We start from the raw sequence: 18,582 nt of genomic DNA on the forward strand, positions 1-18,582 counted from the left end.
AAAAACTCAGCAGGCTTCACAATGGGAATAGAGCTTATTCCGTCCAGGGACCAACGTGCCAGCTTAGGATAACTTGCAGCACATACTTGTATTTATTCAGGAGTTTATTTTACACTGATGTGTCAGTTTTATTGGCTGCGCTGCCCTTGCAGGAAAATGAAAAGGCTGTTTTGTGTGTTTTTGTGGCAGTTTACAACACTGTACACAGTCTACCTCCTACATACAGTAGACTACTTAGAACAGTAGCCTGCACTTGGTTATGTCAGTATCAGTTCTGAACTATCGTACTTATATTAGATATATTTTAGCCTGTCAAACGCTGTCTTTAATGGCAGATTGGCCCACAGGGTCACAGGGAAAATTCCCAGTGGGCACCACTTCCAGGTTCTCTTCTGGCTTATGAATGCAAGTTTTCTGTCTAATGTATTCTTTAATTGGTCTAGATCAGTTGTTGCAACCTCGGTCCTCAGGACCCCCCCCCCCCCCCCCCCCCCCCAACAGTTCACGTTTTCCAGGTCACCCTACAGGTGCACTCATTACTCATTGACATATTTTAAAAGATCCACAGGTGGGGCTAATTGCTTCACTTGTGATTCTGTGTGCAGACCTGGGAAACGTGAACTGTTGGGGGGTCCTGAGGACCGAGGTTGAGAACCACTGGTCTAGATGGTCAATGGAGTCTGTTCGGATGCACGTGTTGAGTGACCTTACTAGTGCCTAGTCTCAGCAAATATTATTTTTATTATTATAATTTTATTTATAAGGCGCCACAAGTGTTTTGCAGCGCCGTACAAAGGAACAGTACAGGAGACAAAACTTGGCATAACATTGAATAAATAACAAAAATAGAGTACAAATAAAGAGCGCCACAGTTCAATACACATTACAGCTTGAATGAAAGTAGTGAGGACTCAATCAACATACTATAAGAGGCTTGCGGTCAATGATGGAGATGAGTATGTGGACGAAGATGGTCACTGAGTGTTTGAGTATAGAAATAAGCATTCCTCCCAACTCTCCCAATTTTTGGAGACTGTCCTGCTGTAACTTGCTGATAGCAGAGCAGCAGGGAACAGATGCTGTACGCACAACGCCTATTTACGGGAGTGTCTATTCTATGTCCCCCACAGTGGCGCACATGAGGGCGTGGCTCCTGAGTGCAGCATTGTCACGAAGCCACACACCTGTATTGTCGAGGTTACGCCTAGTTATCGGGAGCATGGGCAAAAAGTCCTGTTCACCTTTGAAGATGTTGGGTGGTATGAAATAACTGATTCACACTATGGGCCCGATCCACCAAGCTTTAAAAAGTGATAAAGTGGAGAATGGTAAACAACCAGCCAACCTGCCCCTAAATGTCATGTTGCAGTCTGGGTTTAAAAAAATGACAGTTATGAGCTAATTATTTATCATTCTCCACTTTCTCTCTTTTTGAAGCTTAGTACAATGCTGGCTTTGTATCCTATTAGAGGTATTAGGTATTTTAAAATTAAGCCTTCTGCTTCCATATAACTAACCATTACTGAAAGCTAGTGCTCCTGAGGCCTTGGGCGGCCCTCTGACTAAAGTTATTGATCTTGATCAGGAATCCTGAATTTCAGAGGAATACAGTTTCTCACAGTTGTACTTCAGAAGTGAGAAATGGGTTTAGGCAGGGCCAGATTATCAATAGACCACAGCTTCGCCAACTCGGTCCTCAGGACCCCACAAGTGCATGTTTTCCAGGTCTCCTCACAGAATCAAAAGTGAAATAATTAGCTCCACCTGTGGATCTTTTCAAATGTGTCAGTGAGCAATGAGTGCACCTGCCAGTGACCTGTAAAACGTGAACTGTGTGGGGTCCTGAGGACCGAGTTTGAGATCCACTGCAATAGACTATATGGCACTGCAGCTCCAGGCCTGAGAATATAAATAGGTCCATCACCATAAGTGCATAATGATGACAAGCTGCACAGCTGGCCACACAGTCTGCAATGAATCATCGATATTAAAATTGTATTTCGATTATGCACTTTTTAAAAACTTTTGGGCTTAGTATAGGTGATGTGCATGCCCATATGACATTGACCACACCCACACATCACTGACCACACCCATATGGCACTGGCCACACCCACACATCACTGGACACACCTCCTCTGCTTCATACAGTCGGCCCCTGATCACAAATAGCCCCAGTCCCATTCGGCCCTGCCACTTAGCTTTGGATAACATTGATTCCTGCACTTTGTGAATGCAAAGAGACATTACAAGAAGTGCAGTCTGGCTCACAACCTTTTCTTGTCCATAGTGCACCCATGTCATCATAAGTCAAGCCTTATGCAGGACAGCAAAACTGGGTAAGGGGAGAACTGAAGTGTAATTGTGCTTTATTTTTACCCTTCTGCTTCATGCATAGAATTGATTAATGTAATGCAAGCAATAGGCATGGAATGGGTTAAACATCCAATGCTGTGTGTGTGACCCTTGGGAAGCATGTGACTCGGTGACCCAATAAGGTTTAAGGGAATGGCAGAGGTAGCTGAGATATTAGGGCAGGAAAGGGAGGAGTCTTCCTCTCTTTCCTGCAGAGTTTTCCCTCCCTTCCCCTTAGTTAATGATGGGGGGATTGGGTGGTTAATCGCGTTGGCTGATAGGCAGGAAAGAACGGCAGGTTAATAGTTTTAGCCTTCATTATCTGTTTATGCAGCGTATATAGATTGTTTTTCTGTGCGCTCGCCTATTCATTGACTTAGGCCATTTGCTCGATCACCCGCTCGGGGGCAGCGACCCTACCCGGCTGGGTGGGTAGTCAATGAAGTAGGTTGTGTGGATACCACTTGGTAGGGTAGTTTTGATTACGTTTGCAATAAGTGGGGTGGAGTTTAGTTAGTAGCCGTTCATTCTTGGCCACCATTATATAATTAGTTTAAAATTTGATAAATAAATCAGCTAACAATTTCTGCCAAACCTATGTCTCCGAGTCTTTATTTCAGGTTTAGTTAAGTAAGTTAAAATATGTTAAAGGTTGGACATGCTAGAGGTACACACACATAAGGTGCTAGGATGTTTAATCTTTTGGCTATATACCAACTTACACAAATGAAAGTAATAATTTATTTATCACACTTTTTGTTACAGAGACTCCGCATTTTAGTCCACTATATACCCATAGCCTTGTGATATTTACACCCTGCACCAGTGGCTGCAGTCTGCAGACAGAACAGAGAAGACAGATTGAGCTGGAATCTAGCAGAGGAAATATACACACACTGTGCTCCGAGGAAAGAATTTAACAGGTAATTGCAACAATTTATTGCTGAATGTGATTTACAGACACTGAGGAAATGATAGGTCCACTTTAACAAGGTAAATGTGTAACGAAATGTCATATTCTCCATGCTAGCACTAAGAGGGCAAATAAATGTAAAGTTCTCTTAGCCAAAGTAAATATTTAAAAATATTCCGATATATTTGTTAATGTTCCAATTTCCTTTGAAAAGCATCTGAAGTGCCTATAAAAAGGTTTCCACTTCAAACTCATTTTCTCAAAAGGTTGCGGCAAGTCGGAAAGATTATTTGCCGTATTAAATATTAACCTGCTTTTGTACTTATGGCCGGGCAGAGAATGAGTTCTACACTGCTGAAGTGCTGCCTGTCTGTGCAGAGCATGCTTCATGTGATTGGCTTGTGTGCTGCCTCCCATACCTGGCTTATCTGTGAGCATGCCGCTGGAGTTCACATCACCACTCATGCTTGCTTCCATGCCTACCTAAATGCCATTCCGGAGAGCGCCTAACCATTCATCTTCTAATGTTCTTTCAGAATGACAGCATCAAAATGTATACAAATTGGGGTGGCTAATAAAATATCCTTTCATGTTTAATAGCGCTAGAACAATTTGAATAAAAAATAATGTTTGCATGTAGACTAGACTCTCTCTCTTCTTCCTTAACTAAGGCCCCTTCTCTCCCCCCCTTTTTATGCAAAATGACCAGCTCGGTCCTCAGTCAGAAGTTCCTACCTCACTGGTAGTCTATTCATGACTTGGCGGCCCATTGGTTCCAGCAGTGTGTTCTGGGTCCTGCGGTCACAGGCATTTCTACAATGGGTGCACCATATATTATACTTACTCTGTGTCCCATGGCGGTGGACCTGCACTGCAGACAGAAATCACATATAAAATGGCTGCTGCCACCGTTTCCTATTTATTTGCGCATGCACAATGGAGATGTCCCCAGGAACAAAGCGAAGGCTCCATGTTTCACATGCTCAGTAGATGCTGGCATAATACCAGGTTATTCTTTCGGCCAGAGCGGAGTGCGCCTACAATGGAGGCTGCAGACGGGCCCTCTCCCCTGCCTGCGTTGATATCATAAAGACTATGGCGGATCCTATGGCACATCTGTTGTTGAGGATTGCTAACCCTTGACCTTCCCCCTAGTGCCTAACTCTAACATCTCATAGCCTGACCTTTATCCTCCCTAGGCACTGTACGTCTGTCCCTGCAGAATATCAATATTGGCACGTCAACATTGCAAATAGGTCAGCTTTCTGTAGATGCTGACATGTTCAATATTGATGACAATGTCGACATTGTGGTATAACGTCAATATTTTAAATGTTGACATTATGACTACATCCCAAATACAGTGATTTGCAGGAAGGAAGTGATAATGCAATTCATTGTAGCGGATTAAAAATCAGTAATCATATATATATAGGTACTAGTATATTGGACCTGTCACTGGCGGCGGTCTCCCACAACACATTTTCCTTGACCTCCTCATCTTTCAACTCATCACCGGCATTCATCCCTGATGTTCCTTCAAATAGTCACTGATTAGCAGGATGTACTGATGCCATAGGCTCCCGAAGCACATGACAGATAGGGGGCATACCATCCACATACAATTATTATATAGATTGGATCTAGTTCATGAAAATAGTTAGGAACTAGTGTACCCTACGTAAAAACAAGACGTTATCACATAAAAAATACTCTTATACACAATGGGGTTTATTTACTAAGATGGGAGTTCTATTTCAGATGGAAATTTGCTATGGTCAACCAATCATATTCTATGCATTAAATTCTAGAACAGGTGTGGCCAAACCGGTCCTTGAGATCTACCGATGGTCCACGTTTTCCAAATCACCTAGCTGGTGCACAGCTGTAGTCATTACTAACTGTCACATTTTCAAACCTGCTGCATTCATTCCTACTATAGATCCAGAGGTTGTCTGAGACACATGAACTGTTGGTAGATCTTGTGGACAGGTTTGGCCACCCCTGGTCTAGAAGGTGCTAAATAAGTTGAATCTGATTTGTTGCCCATAGCAACATCCCATCTTCAATAGACCTTTTTATTTAGTAAATAAACCCCGATACCCCCTCATTTTACTCACCTTAATATATAGTTTAGCAGTGCTCCTCATAGTGACTTCCGCATGTAGAACATTGCATATTGTCATACCTATACTTAAAAACATCCTTGTCTTGTGCTTGCATTTCAAAATAAATATACTGAAGGTTATATTACCGCACTTCTAAAGATCAAGGCAAATTAGCGTTACATTGAGGATATTCAGCTGTTAACATAAATGCTGTTGTGTATGAGCAGAAAATACAGTACAATATATACATTGTTTCTATAATATATTATGCATGAATGTAAGATATGCCATTGTCCGTGTCTCTGCATTGTGTACAGAGGTCACTTCAGCAAAGCACAGGACAGAAATAGCTGTGTTATCACGCAATCATTAAACAGTTCTGTCTACCAACAGTCCTGTATGCTGCATTCAGAAGATGTGTTTATCATTTTATGACACGTATATACAGAAGCTAGTTATGCTCGGCTCCCAAGCGCCACTGGCTAGTGATTGTGGGCCAGATATATTAAGATTCAAAAAGTAATAAACTGGAGAGAGAGAAATGATCAGCCTACAAGCTCCTAACTGTCATATTTCAAACACGGGCCTATTCAGAATGTTCGTTCAGGTCCGCATTCAGCCCCATTTTCGATGGTGGGGGGCTGCGTGTGAAAGCCCCCTATGCGAATGCCTTCACTGGGTATCACACTCACTGATGCGTTGGCACTGTGAGGGGCGGGAAGAGGGCGGCAGGTGACGGGAACACGGAAACACCCTGCGCTCGCCACCTATTCTATTCTCCCTCTATGGGGGTTGTGGACCCCCATGAGGGAGAATAGCCGGTGGCCGTTGGGACCCCGAGTGTCGGGGTTTTGACTGTCGGGATCCTGACGTTGGGGTAATGACTGTCGGGATCCCGACTGTCGGGAAACTGTCCGGCACCCGCCTAGCGAACAGGTCTGAAAGCCAGATGTATCAAGCTTCAAAAAGTGGAGAGTGATAAACAATCAGCCAATCAGCTCCTACCTATCATTTTTCAAACCCAGACTGTAACATGACAGGTCAGAGCTGATTGGCTGGCTGTTTATCACTCTCCATTTGATCACTTTTTGAAGCTTAGTACATCTGGCCCTGAGTCAGGCACACAGCCTGTATAATCGTGACTAGAAGCTGATTGAATTACCTTTTGAAGCTTAGTACATTTGGCCCAATAAGAGAATCTTACCATTTTGACAGTCAGTTAAGAATATATGTATTATTACATAAAGAATATATGTAAACAATATTTTAATTTCTTTATTTATATAATAAAGCATTTTTTCTATAAGGATTCTCTGCTAGTGCTGGTGATTGCTATTGAGAGACCCAGCAATAGCAACCACCAATTTGAAATCAAATAAGGAGAACTCTATGTCTGGTGATGACACCTGATTTAGTGTAAAATAAATAATAATTTGGTTCTCCGTCATCTTTGCGGCCACCGCTTACGCCAGTTATGTTAGTTCAGAATATCGTCCCCTTGTGGGCTCGGTGGCTCGCTCTGCTTCACTCGCCACAACTTTACTAAAGCTAATAGATGGTCGTATGGACCCAGGGTGGTGTGCTGTACGCTATGTAAGTTCCGTAGCCTAAGTGGTGGCCTCAAAGATGAGGAAGTACCAAAAATTCTCCGTGCCATAAATAGGCCCAAGAATTTACCTCATGAAAATTGAAGGCAGACATTTTGTGGCTAGTTGCTGACAAACATGAGTCAGGCCTTGTGAATATAAAACAAGCAGTGATGTCACTGATCTATAGCATCCTATTCAGTACGGTTCTGCTCCTCATGTTGTATATTGTGAGCTCTGTGTAGTTTATTCTATTTACTCAAAAAATGGCTGACTGCTGCACGCAGGGGGACAGGTCAACTTTCTGTAAATGTTCTCATTTCCCTGGTAAACATCTTCCTCAGTGTCAGTCATCAGGGAAATCAGTTTCACCCTATACAGAGTGACAATACAGTCACAAAGAAAGACACAGCAGGTGACAGGCCCTGTTGCTCGGCCTTGCATGTAAATGAGATTCAGAAATGATTTTACTTGAATGTTAAGCAGCTGCGAATGCAGGCTGGCTCCATCTACCAGTGGTGGGCAATAAGCGTCCCTCCAGCTGTTGATGAACTAAACATCCCAGCATGCCTTGCCTTAGCTTTGCTATTTGGCCATGCTGAAACTGATGCAAGGCATGCTGGGATGTGTAGTGTTTTTCATTCAGGTCTTTACAACAATATGTTGTACTGGAATCAGCCATCTAAATATATATATATTATCAGTAGAGCGAGACTGGCTGCCACTTATGCTGGGCTATCATGCAGCTACACAGATAAGAGGCATCTAGCACCATATAGGGGTGTAGCCTTGACAGGTTTAGCACAACAGACCAGACACACACTTTATTACAGCTTGCTACACTACCGAGTGCTGTGGATTTCACAGCATTATTGTACTGTTATATAGATTAATATATAGACCTTTCACTACTTTCCTAAAAGATGAAAGTTCCTGTCATCATTGACTCAACCGTGGATGACAGCGATGAAGAGGACAAGGTATAACTCTTAATTGTTACTCCTGGATCGAAGTCTGTATTTACAGTCAGTGGTAAAGTAAATTATTGTTTTGCTTTTAGGTGTTCCCCAAACCCGTTGTGGAAGACAGAAATATTGAATTTGCAAAGAAATGCAGCGAGCTTATCAGTCATGTAAGTAAATGGTGGATCCCTCCTTTAATGCAGATTCTTGTCTTTTAGCAATACCAGTATTATATAGCACAGTGGTTCACAAACTTTTTTTGAATCACAGAGCCCCCGAGTATCAGAATATTTTTCACCGCACCCCTAGGGCAAAAGTTTCTTATTGATAAAATCAGAAAAATATATTACATTAAGTAAATTGTGTTCATCTCTCATCCTTAGTGTCAGGTATGTGATAATGGACAGGAATCGCTTCTGTTTGTCCACAATTTGCCTATTTGGTGTAATGGTTAGCATTACTGCCTCACAGCACTGAGGTCATGGGTTCGATTCCCACCATGGCCCCAACTGTGCAGAGTTTGTATATTCTCCCCATGCTTGCGTGGGTTTCCTCCGGATACTCCGGTTTCCTCCCACAATCCAAAAATATACTGGTAGGTTATTTGGCTCCTAACAAAGTTTAACCCTAGAATGTGTGTGCGTGTACATGTGGTAGGGAATATAGATTGTAAGCTCCACTGGGGCAGGGACTGATGTGAATGTTCAAATATTCTCTGTAAAGCGCTGCGGAATACGTGTTAATGAATTATACTGTTAATGAATTAAAAATAAATATTACATTGACCATAAATAAATTGAATTGGTCATGGACATCCAAACCAGGGCACCCCTGCAAGTCCCTGAAGGCATCCCAGGGTGCCACGGTGCACAGTTTGGGAACCACTGACGTAGCAGCTAAGTGACACCTTATAGTCTCTTATTAGAACTCGTTATTAATATTGAAATATTATCTATACTTTGCCAATCCCTTAGCAGGAGAGATCATCAAGGTCAAAGCGTGTCTCCTCTTAACTAGTATACTGACAGTCTATTGACAAAAACATCTAAAGTTCTAGTAGATTATTGCTGTTTTCAATTATTATATCAAATATAATTATATATAGGATAGTATAAATATTCCCGCTGTGATGCAGGTTTTCCAGTTGCACCAAAGTAGTAATTTAAATACTGTAAAAAATATTTTAAGCAACACTTATTTTATTATTGTGATTGTACGCTCCTGTTACATATTTTTATCTTGCAATGTGCGCTCCTCAAAAAATATTATAAATAAACCAACAAGTTCAGGCCATATAAAAGCATAAGTTTATATGCCGAGAGGTCACCTTGAAATTCCTGTGATAGTTTACAGCTGAGGGAATATTCCTATTGCACACTGAAGTGATGATGTCAGAGCTCTTCACTTTTAATCAAAGGAAGAACTGTCTATATAGAGAATTTTTTGTTACACAGTTTTATACATATACAGGTTGAGTATCCCTTATCCGAAATGCTCGGAACCACAAGCATTTCGGATAAAGGATTTATACGGCTTTTTTTTTTTTTACATACTTACCTGATCCCCCCCTGATGGTCCCACAGCATTCCCCGGCATCCTCGACGACTTTCAGGATCTTCTTCAGCAGTCCCAGGGGTGCATTGCGCGATTTTGCAGGCGTGCCGGTGATGGCACCGGCGCGCCCGCGCAATGCACTACTGGGACTGCTGTAGATGCTCCTGAAGGCCGCCATGGACATCTGGGGACTTGGTAAGTATGAAAAAAGGGGCAGGGGGGATCTGAAATATTCTAAAGAAAAAACAAGTTTTCTTAAATATTTTGGATAAGAGATCTTCAGATATGGGAGAATCTACCTGTATTAAAGCTGGGTACACATATGTACAATTTCATTTTTCTTGCGACCGTTCGATCGACCGAATACACTTTCGGCCGTCCAAAACATACGACCGATCTGCGCGTACACATATGTACAATTTTACTTGCGACGTCCGATGTACTCCCGTCCAAACAATCGCAAGAAAAAGATTGTACCACCGTACACACTCTCCCGATCTGGCTATTCGCACGATAAAAATGTACACAACATTATCATAATGGGCTGGATTAAAAGAGCATACCAAAACAAGGCGTGATCACAGAACAAAGAATCGTTCGTATTTTTTGTCAGTATTTCTTAATAAATGTTAAGTGTTTATGCAGAACAATGAACATCACATATCTATCTATCTATCTATCTATCTATCTATCTATCTATCTATCTATCTATCTATCTTCTATAACTATATCTGTCAGGAATGCACACACAACGATTATTTATTTCAAAAGGAATGCACACACAACGAATATTCTTTAACAGCATGGCGCTGAATGTACGGGGGAGAAGACTTCCTGTTGTTTACATGCTGCGCTGATGGAGGGATGACGCAGCTAGTCAACACCCACATGGGCGTGCTGCTTTTGGGAGGAATGATCGCAGGAACGGGCTGCATATCGATCGAACGTGCGTACACATGTCACTTTTCTTTCGATATGGAGCCGTCCTGTCGGAAGAATATTAAGCAGCAAAGAACCTTCGACCGACCGACTGTGGACGGCCAAGAGCGTTTTTGGCCGTTTATCGATCGCAACGAAGGGATCGGGACTGCGTACACATATATACAATCGAACGGCCGTTCGTCCGCAGAACGGAAGAACGGCCCGACGATTGTACATATGTGTGGCACCTCCAAACTCCTCTCTCTCTGCTCCTCTCTTGGTCTTTCTCAGTGGACTACCTCTCCCACCCACATCCAAGGACACTCCCTCGATCTCGTCTTCTCTCGCTCTTGTTCCCTTACTGACTACACTATCTCAGCTTTTCCTCTTTCTGACCATCACCTCATCTCCTTCTCCCTCACTGCTTCCCCCTCTCCCACCCCCCCTCCCAAGCGCATTGTCTCACGGCATAACGTCAACACACTTGATCTTGCTGCCTTCTCAAACACGCTGTGTCCTCTTCTCGCCCCAATCGCCCTCATGTCCTGCCCGAACCTCGCTGCCTCCCTCTATAATGACACCCTATCTTCGGCATTGGACTCTGCCTGCCCTCCCTCCTCTATCCCCCTTCGATGCTCCAACCCCCAACCGTGGCACTCACCTATCACCCGATTCCTGCTGAGCGCTTCTGGAAGAAATCACGCTCCCTTGCGGATTATCTCCATTTCAAATTCATTCTTTCCTCCTTCAGCTCTGCCCTTGCTCTGGCCAAGGAATCCTACTTTAAGTCCCTCATCCTTTCCCAATCATCCAATCCCCGCAGGCTCTTCGCCACCTTCAACTCCTTGCTCTCCCCCCCTCCTCCAGCTCTTCCGTCCTCCATCGTAGCCGTTGATTTTGCTACCTACTTTTCAACCAAAAACTCCTCTCTCAGGACTGCCATCACTGCTGCCATGACCTCACCCTCTCCCTCCTCCCCTCCTACATCTCCACTCCCCTCCTTCCAACCCCTGTCCTCATTTTACCCCACCACTGCTGCTGAAGTCCACTCTATCCTTCAATCCGCTTCTCCCTCCACCTGCCCGCTCGATCCTATCCCCTCCAATATTATCCGTCGTCTTAGTCCATCAGTCTGCTCTCACCTGGCTCACCTCTTTAATCTTTCCCTATCCTCTGGGATCTTCCCTTCCTCCTTCAAACACGCTCTTGTCTCCCCAATTCTCAAAAAAACAAATCTGGACCCCAACTCTCCATCCAACTACAGGCCCATCTCCCTCCTCCCTTTTGCCTCCAAACTCCTAGAACGTCTGACCTATAATCGTCTCCTAAGCCACCTTACTGCTAACTCCATTCTAGACCCCCTCCAATCCGGGTTCCGCCCTTTACATTCCACTGAAACTGCCCTGACCAAAGTCACTAACGATCTACTATCGGCTAAATCCAAAGGCCTCTTCTCTATCCTCATCCAGCTTGATCTGTCGGCTGCCTTTGACACTGTTGACCACCCTCTCCTGCTCAACACCCTCCGCTCCTTTGGCATCACTGGCACGGTCTTCTCCTGGTTCACCTCATACCTCTCCGATCGCTCCGTCTCCACTCCGAGCTCCTCCTCTCCTACTACCCCCCAGCCAGTCGGTGTTCCCCAAGGGTCAGTCCTTGGCCCTCTCCTCTTCTCCCTCTACACCACCTCTCTGGGCACCCTCATCAGCTCCTATGGTTTTCATTACCACCTTTATGCTGATGATACCCTAATCTATCTCTCCTCCCCCGACTTATCCCCATCACTCCTGTCCAAGGTCTCCGAATGCCTCACGGCCATCTCAGCCTGGATGACCCAACGCTTCCTGAAACTAAACATGGCTAAAACTGAACTTCTAATCTTCCATCCCCCGAACATCCGCCTCTTCTCCCACTATCTCCATCAGCATTGGTGAAACCGAGATCACGTCCACCGACCAAACGCGCTGCCTCGGCGTCATCATTGACTCCTCCCTCTCTTTCACCCCCCACATTCGTGCTCTCTCACAGTCTTGCCGCTTTCACCTACGCAACATCTCACGCATCAGACCATTCCTCTCCACTGCCGCGACCAAAATTCTCATTCACTCTCTTGTCATCTCCCGCCTTGACTACTGCAACATCCTTCTCTCTGGGCTACCTCTCACCCGCCTCGCACCTCTCCAATCCATTCTTAACGCTGCTGCTAGGCTCATCTTCCTCTCCCGCCGCTCTACCTCCACCTCCCCCCTCTGTTTATCTCTTCACTGGCTCCCCATTCCTTTCCGAGTTCTCTTTAAACTCCTCACCACCACCTAAAAGGCTCTCTCCTCCTCCACAGCTCCCTACCTCTCTTCACTGATCTCTATCCACACTCGCTCCCGTCCTCTTCGCTCCATCGCTGACCGCCGACTGACCTCTCACCTAATCACCTCCTCCCACTCCCGTGTCCAAGATTTCTCTCGCGCTGCCCCCCTGCACTGGAACAACCTCCCGCCACCCATCAGGCTATCTGATTCCCTTACCTCCTTCAAGCGCTCCCTCAAAACCCACTTTTTTCGACTCGCCTATCCCTCCTCCTAACCTCTTTTGATCCTCCTATCCTGCCTCCGTTCCCCTCCGTTCCTACTTATCCTATTGTATTTCGTTCGTCCACCCACCTATTTTTAGTATGTTAACTCTTATAAGCAGGGCCCTCCTTCCTCACGTACTCACCCTACCTCATTACCTCACCTGTGCTCCTGTCCTGTTCTTCCCTTCCTCTACTTCATCTTCGGTCTCCTTGACTATTTTGACACCTACTTCTGAACTGATGCTGATTTTAGTTCTACCAGCTATACCCCTGTTTATACTGTATCTTTCAACACACCCTGTACGTTACCTTGTAATTTGTTTTTTTTTGTTTGCTATGTACGGCGCTGCGGACACTTTGCGGCGCCTTATAAATAAACGTACTACTACTACTACTACCCAGCTTAACCCTTTGAGTGCCAACTCAAGAGATGTGCAAAATATCCGCTAAAATTGCCAGCGTTGCTCACATTTGTTATATAAATTCAAGTAAATAATTTAATGTTTTATGCTTACTGGTAAACATTCCAGTTCATTATGATAAAAATCTTTGCTTGGCGATTTTCACACCTATTGCTTGGCACTCGAAGGGTTTATATCACTTTTGTATTACGTTATCATATAAGCAGTAACATAAATGCAGACAATTAGATTTGGTGTGTTTGTTTGCTCCCACCACTGAATATATGGCAAAGCGTAAATTGAAATTGGGAAATTATAGAACAATATTCTGTTTGACCTTTCAGAGCATCCCACGCATAAAATAATGAACATTCATTCATTGACTTAACTGATGACCCAAGTGACTTTATTACTTAATTTTGCAGCACAAACACTGTCAGCTGTGGTTACATCACCCCTGTTTGGCGCTGTGCCAGCTAGCAGAGTTCATTTGCATGTAGTCTCCACAAAATAGTAGTAGTTTAACATTTTCTTTAATCCTTTGTTGGTGAATTGAGGCCTCCTATTTTGTTCATCAATCCTGCACCAATGAGTTTTAAATGGAATTTGTGAAAATCATTACAGATATATTAAAGAAATGCAATGGTGGCTATGCTTTAAAATACATTTTTGCCAACCATCGCTACTCACCAGAAGGAGATGCGAAACTGCCCTCTGCTGGTTCCCCGTTGCTCCCCCATCCTCCCGTGTAGCTGCCGGCACCCCCTACTCGCCCTGCCCGTCTCCATGAAGCAGAGACGGGCAGGTAATCCGCTCTCCACCGCTGTGCTGACGGGGATGCACGAGCGTGTAAGACGCTCGCGCTTCCCTGTCAGATGTAGCTCCTGTCCGCCAGCCTGTGCTAGCTCAGGAGATCTGGCGATAGTTCAGGCTGGCTGACCGGCGCTCCAACTGTACTTCAATTCAACCTTTATTTTATTACTAAACTTTTACTATTGGAATTATCACTGTCGTAGGAGATTAGCATTATGAATAATGAGATACATGAATGCAGATTACCTACATTGTATTGCTGAGTAACCTTTGCATTAGTGTTTTCTCCTTTTCTTTAAACGTGACCTTATTTTACAGACTGCAGGAGACGGAGTTGCTATAACCGTCTCATAACGTTTTTGCCATTTGCAAGCCATAGACAGGAATGTCAACAGTGACCTCTTCAGGCTACAAGGAGATACAATGCATGAGCACAATGTCTTCAGTGTAATGTATGTTTAATGTCTCAAACGGGTATGGGTCATTGGTTCGACCCATATTAGGTCGACATGCATTGGGTTGACCACTGAAGGTTGACATGGCTTAGCCTTAGGTAGACACATAAAATCGATCGACATGGGTAGGGTTGAACCGCTCCCAACATGGGATATTAGTCACACCCGAGCCGTGGCTCCGTTGTTCCCGCCAGACTAGGATCCCCCTCAAATGCCGAATGCCATTCTCCCATGACTTAGATGCCATATAAGACACAGAGGCCGCAGCTCGGCACCATTACTGTGACTGCAGGTCGTACCCTAACTGTGTATGCGGTACTGTGACTGCTGGCCGTACCAAAACTGTTAATACAGTACTGTGCCTGCTGTCTGTACTCCATCTCTTAATATGGTACTGTGATTGTTGACTGTCCCCCATCTGTTAATACAGTATTGTGAATTTCGGCTGTACCCAGGGCCGCCGCCACCACCACTAAGCAGCCTTAGGCATTTGCCTAGGGCGCCGGCCACTTGGGAGCAGCCCTCGGATCAAGGTGAAGGTGAGCGTCTCCCTCTCTGCTCTCCCCTCCCCCCCCATGGAGCGGCACATCTCCCGCCACCACATGGAGAGCTGCTGAGGCCATCTCCACTCCCCCCCCTCCCCCGTGGAGCAAGACGTGTCACGCTGCTCCCTCTCCCCCCCATGGAGTTACTCTACGCCGAATCTCCCGCTGCCCGCTCCCCCCCACCCTTCGGTGGAGCGGCACCCCCCCCACATACTTTGATGTTTGTTAACGGTACAGTGACTGCTGCCCGTTCCCCACCATTTGTTAGAAAACAGATGGTCCAACTGAATGTAATTTAGGGTAATAATACCATAGGAACAATAACAGGCCACAATTCTTTGATGTTAGCTGTTTTTATGATTAAAAAAATACAGAACCTAAACCAAATACAGATCCAAACCCAAAAAGAGGTGCACATCTTTACTTTTAACCCTGTCTATCTAGAGTCTAGACAGTGTAGATCTTCTGTACCACACCCTATATTATAGTGTATATAGAAAAAAGTGCATTATGTCCAAAATTATTGCATTGTATATAATCATTGTACTGTACTGTGCGTTCGCACGGGGGAGCAATGTTTTGCGACTGCGCACGCACATAAATATTTATGCGCATGTGTAGCTGCATTGTCCGAGCAGCCACGGCGAATTGATTATTCGCCGGCCGCTTGCACACAGCACTGTGGATGGGGGGTTTGGGGGCGGTGTGCCGTGGTCACGCCCATGGGAACGCCCTATGAAAACGCTGTGCGTTCCCATGAAAATTCGCACTGACATGTCGGCTGCCTGCCCTCTTTATGCTAAACATCCATTCGCATGTGTGCAAGGTTATTAATTGTGCGAGCAGGGGAGGGTGTTAGTGCGGGCAGCGCATAGATGACACGCAAAGCTGCGAACTTCGCAGCATTGCATGTCAACCAAAATAACCACCACCTTAATGTGCATTTGAATAAAGCCAGAGCAGCTTAATGCCATTTTTAAGGGGAGATTCATCAAACCATCTAAAAATGGCAAATTATCCACTTTATCTCTTTATGGGACATATATATATGTACTAAACCTTGGAGAGTGATAAAGTGGAGGGAAATAAAGTACCTGCCAATCAGCTCCTTTAATTTTTTCCAAACACAGCCCGTAACATAGGGAGGGGTACAGATAACAAGTTATCTGGATAGGGCGCCTGTAGGGGAGCTGGCTTGCCAAGCAACATCTAAAAACAGGGATGTCACTCCCTTAATATTAGTAAAGCAAAAAAAAAAAAGAATGGTAAGTTGTGCGATTCAATAAAAAATGATTATATTTATTGTAACATTAATATAGGTGGCTTAACAAAGCCTAAAAAGTATTGATAAAAAAGAGGTATAAGAAATGCTGCATGGATGTAACAGATAGATAAATCGTCACCTGAATGTCCCCAATGTCCTCATCACTTGGGCCCAAACGAAAACAAAGTTCTATTTAGTAGGAGCTGAAAAAATGTTTAAAAGCCTCTTTCCTCCAGTTGTGTATGAGAGAGTCGGTGGTCCTCCAAAAATTACTTTACTTTGTCCAGGAGGTAATAGAAATGTGCACAGCTGAAAACCCAGTTTATCGCTGTCTAGGTGCATTAGAGTGGTGGCATTCCTCCACAGTGAGATGTTAGAAGCTCGGCAGGGGGTCCTGGTTACTCAGTCAAATAATTCCAATTAAAAGGCATTTGTGTCCATTGGAAGGGGCGCTTGGGAGACATATTTCAAGAAAAATACAGGTTGAGTATCCCTTATCCCAAATGCACGGGACCACGAGCATTGTGGATAAGGAATTTTTTTCGGTTTTTGGAATTTTTGTTTTCCATACTTAACTAGTCCCCTGGCCTTCCCACAACGTCCACTGTGTCCTCTGGCATCCTTCTTCATTATCCTCTTCAGTGTCATCTCCGTTCCCAGGGGTGCATTGCGTGAGTGCACGGCTGCACCGTTGACATCAGGACAATGCACCCCATGGAATGGAGATGTAGCTGAATAGGATCCCGGAGGCTGTCATGGACATTGGGGGACGAGGTAAGTATGAAAAAAAGGGGTGGTGGGGAAACAAACAGAAAAAAAATAGTCTGAAAAACCAAGGTTTTTGGAATATTTCGGTTTTTGAAATACACGGATAAGGGAGACCCGACCTGTAAATAAAGCAGCATCACATGTTTACCACCACCGACGCGTTTCACTGCTAAGCAGCTTTATCAAGGTTGACAAGATAAACTGTCCTAGGCCACATAGATGTGTCTGGGCATTACCTTATTTGTTTAGCTCATAGTAACATTTTCATGAATGATTGCATTTCTGCAGTTTAGTAATACAGGTCGAGTATCCCGTATCCGAATATCCGTTATCCGAATTATTCCGAAAACCAGACATTCCAGAAAGTGCAAAAAAAATTTTTTTTGCTAAAAACTCACTGGGGACATTTGTAACAGCATCACTGGGGACATGATATGTAACTGGCACTATATATGTGCAAGACAATGATTGCTTGGCATTCAAATTCAGTGCTGAGATAGTACACACATTTTGTTTCACGTTTTGAAACCTTGTTTTTTGAACAAAAAAAATATATTTGTGTGTATTTTATGGGGTAATAAAATATATTTGTGTGTATATTATGTGTTTATACAGCATAAATGCAAGATACTTCAAAATACATCATTGAAATATTAAAATATTCCGAAATACGGAATAATCCGTTATCCAAAATTCTCCTGGTCCCGAGCATTTTGGATAAGGGATACTCAACCTGTATGTGAAAGCTGTTTATCTTAACAATAATTAAGAAGAAATTAAACCCCCTCTCTAGTGTGAAATTACTTGCTATCAAAAGGCTTTAGTAATGGTATAGAGACTTTACTAAGTGAATGGTAAAACATTTCTCCTCAGAAAACAGACACTTTATATTGACAAAACCAATGAAAGCAAGGTTAACCTATTTAGAGTGCACTGTTAGAAATAATCTAAACACTGCCTTCCATTTACAGATAAGCTATAAACAGAAGTATGAAAAATCCAAGGGCAAGTGCGACTTTGTTCCTGATATCGCTCAAATCAAAGCGGTGACAAATGCCATATCGGAGGTAAGATTTCGGTCCTTTTGCAGGGGTATCTACAGCCACCATGGGGGTCTGCATATATGCTGGGTGCTGCCTATGTCACCAGCACTTATTCTACCAGTGATCCAGGTACTGACCCCAAGCAGCAAGATGAGGCATGCCAGGGTTTCAGGAAGCATTGGCCAATGTGCCTGCTTAAAGCTATTACTTTTTAGGATAAAATAAGATGTGCTCTTATTGGCACTGCATTCAAATCATTCTCAGCTGCAGTATTGCTCACAGGTACATTTGTACAAGGGACAGTACAGGGACAATTACCGTACTT

General features: G+C 44.0%; 2 protein-coding genes across 10 annotated transcripts in view; both read left to right on the plus strand.

The window, feature by feature from the left end:
• Window positions 1–18,582, plus strand: part of LOC146081212 (LIM zinc-binding domain-containing Nebulette) — a 236,469-nt gene that overhangs the window by 136,653 nt on the left and 81,234 nt on the right. The gene's annotated exons all lie outside the window — the stretch shown is intronic.
• The window catches only part of LOC146081210 (uncharacterized), a 108,941-nt gene that overhangs the window by 23,811 nt on the left and 66,548 nt on the right, over window positions 1–18,582 (plus strand). For 6 of the 8 annotated variants that reach the window (XM_083189301.1, XM_083189307.1, XM_083189302.1 and 3 more), the window contains 4 exons: window positions 3,121–3,278; window positions 7,886–7,942; window positions 8,023–8,094; window positions 18,186–18,281. In XM_083189301.1, coding sequence (XP_083045427.1) covers window positions 7,886–7,942; window positions 8,023–8,094; window positions 18,186–18,281 — 225 coding nt within the window. In that variant the 5' untranslated portion in view covers window positions 3,121–3,278. Of the gene's footprint in view, window positions 1–2,290; window positions 2,340–3,120; window positions 3,279–7,885; window positions 7,943–8,022; window positions 8,095–18,185; window positions 18,282–18,582 lie in introns of all 8 variants that reach the window. The other 2 variants (XM_083189304.1, XM_083189309.1) reach the window with 2 other exon arrangements.

The sequence above is a fragment of the Crinia signifera genome, chromosome 5 (genome assembly GCF_055691185.1).
Source record: "Crinia signifera chromosome 5, ASM5569118v1, whole genome shotgun sequence".
In the NCBI taxonomy this organism is placed as follows: Eukaryota; Metazoa; Chordata; class Amphibia; order Anura; family Myobatrachidae; genus Crinia; species Crinia signifera.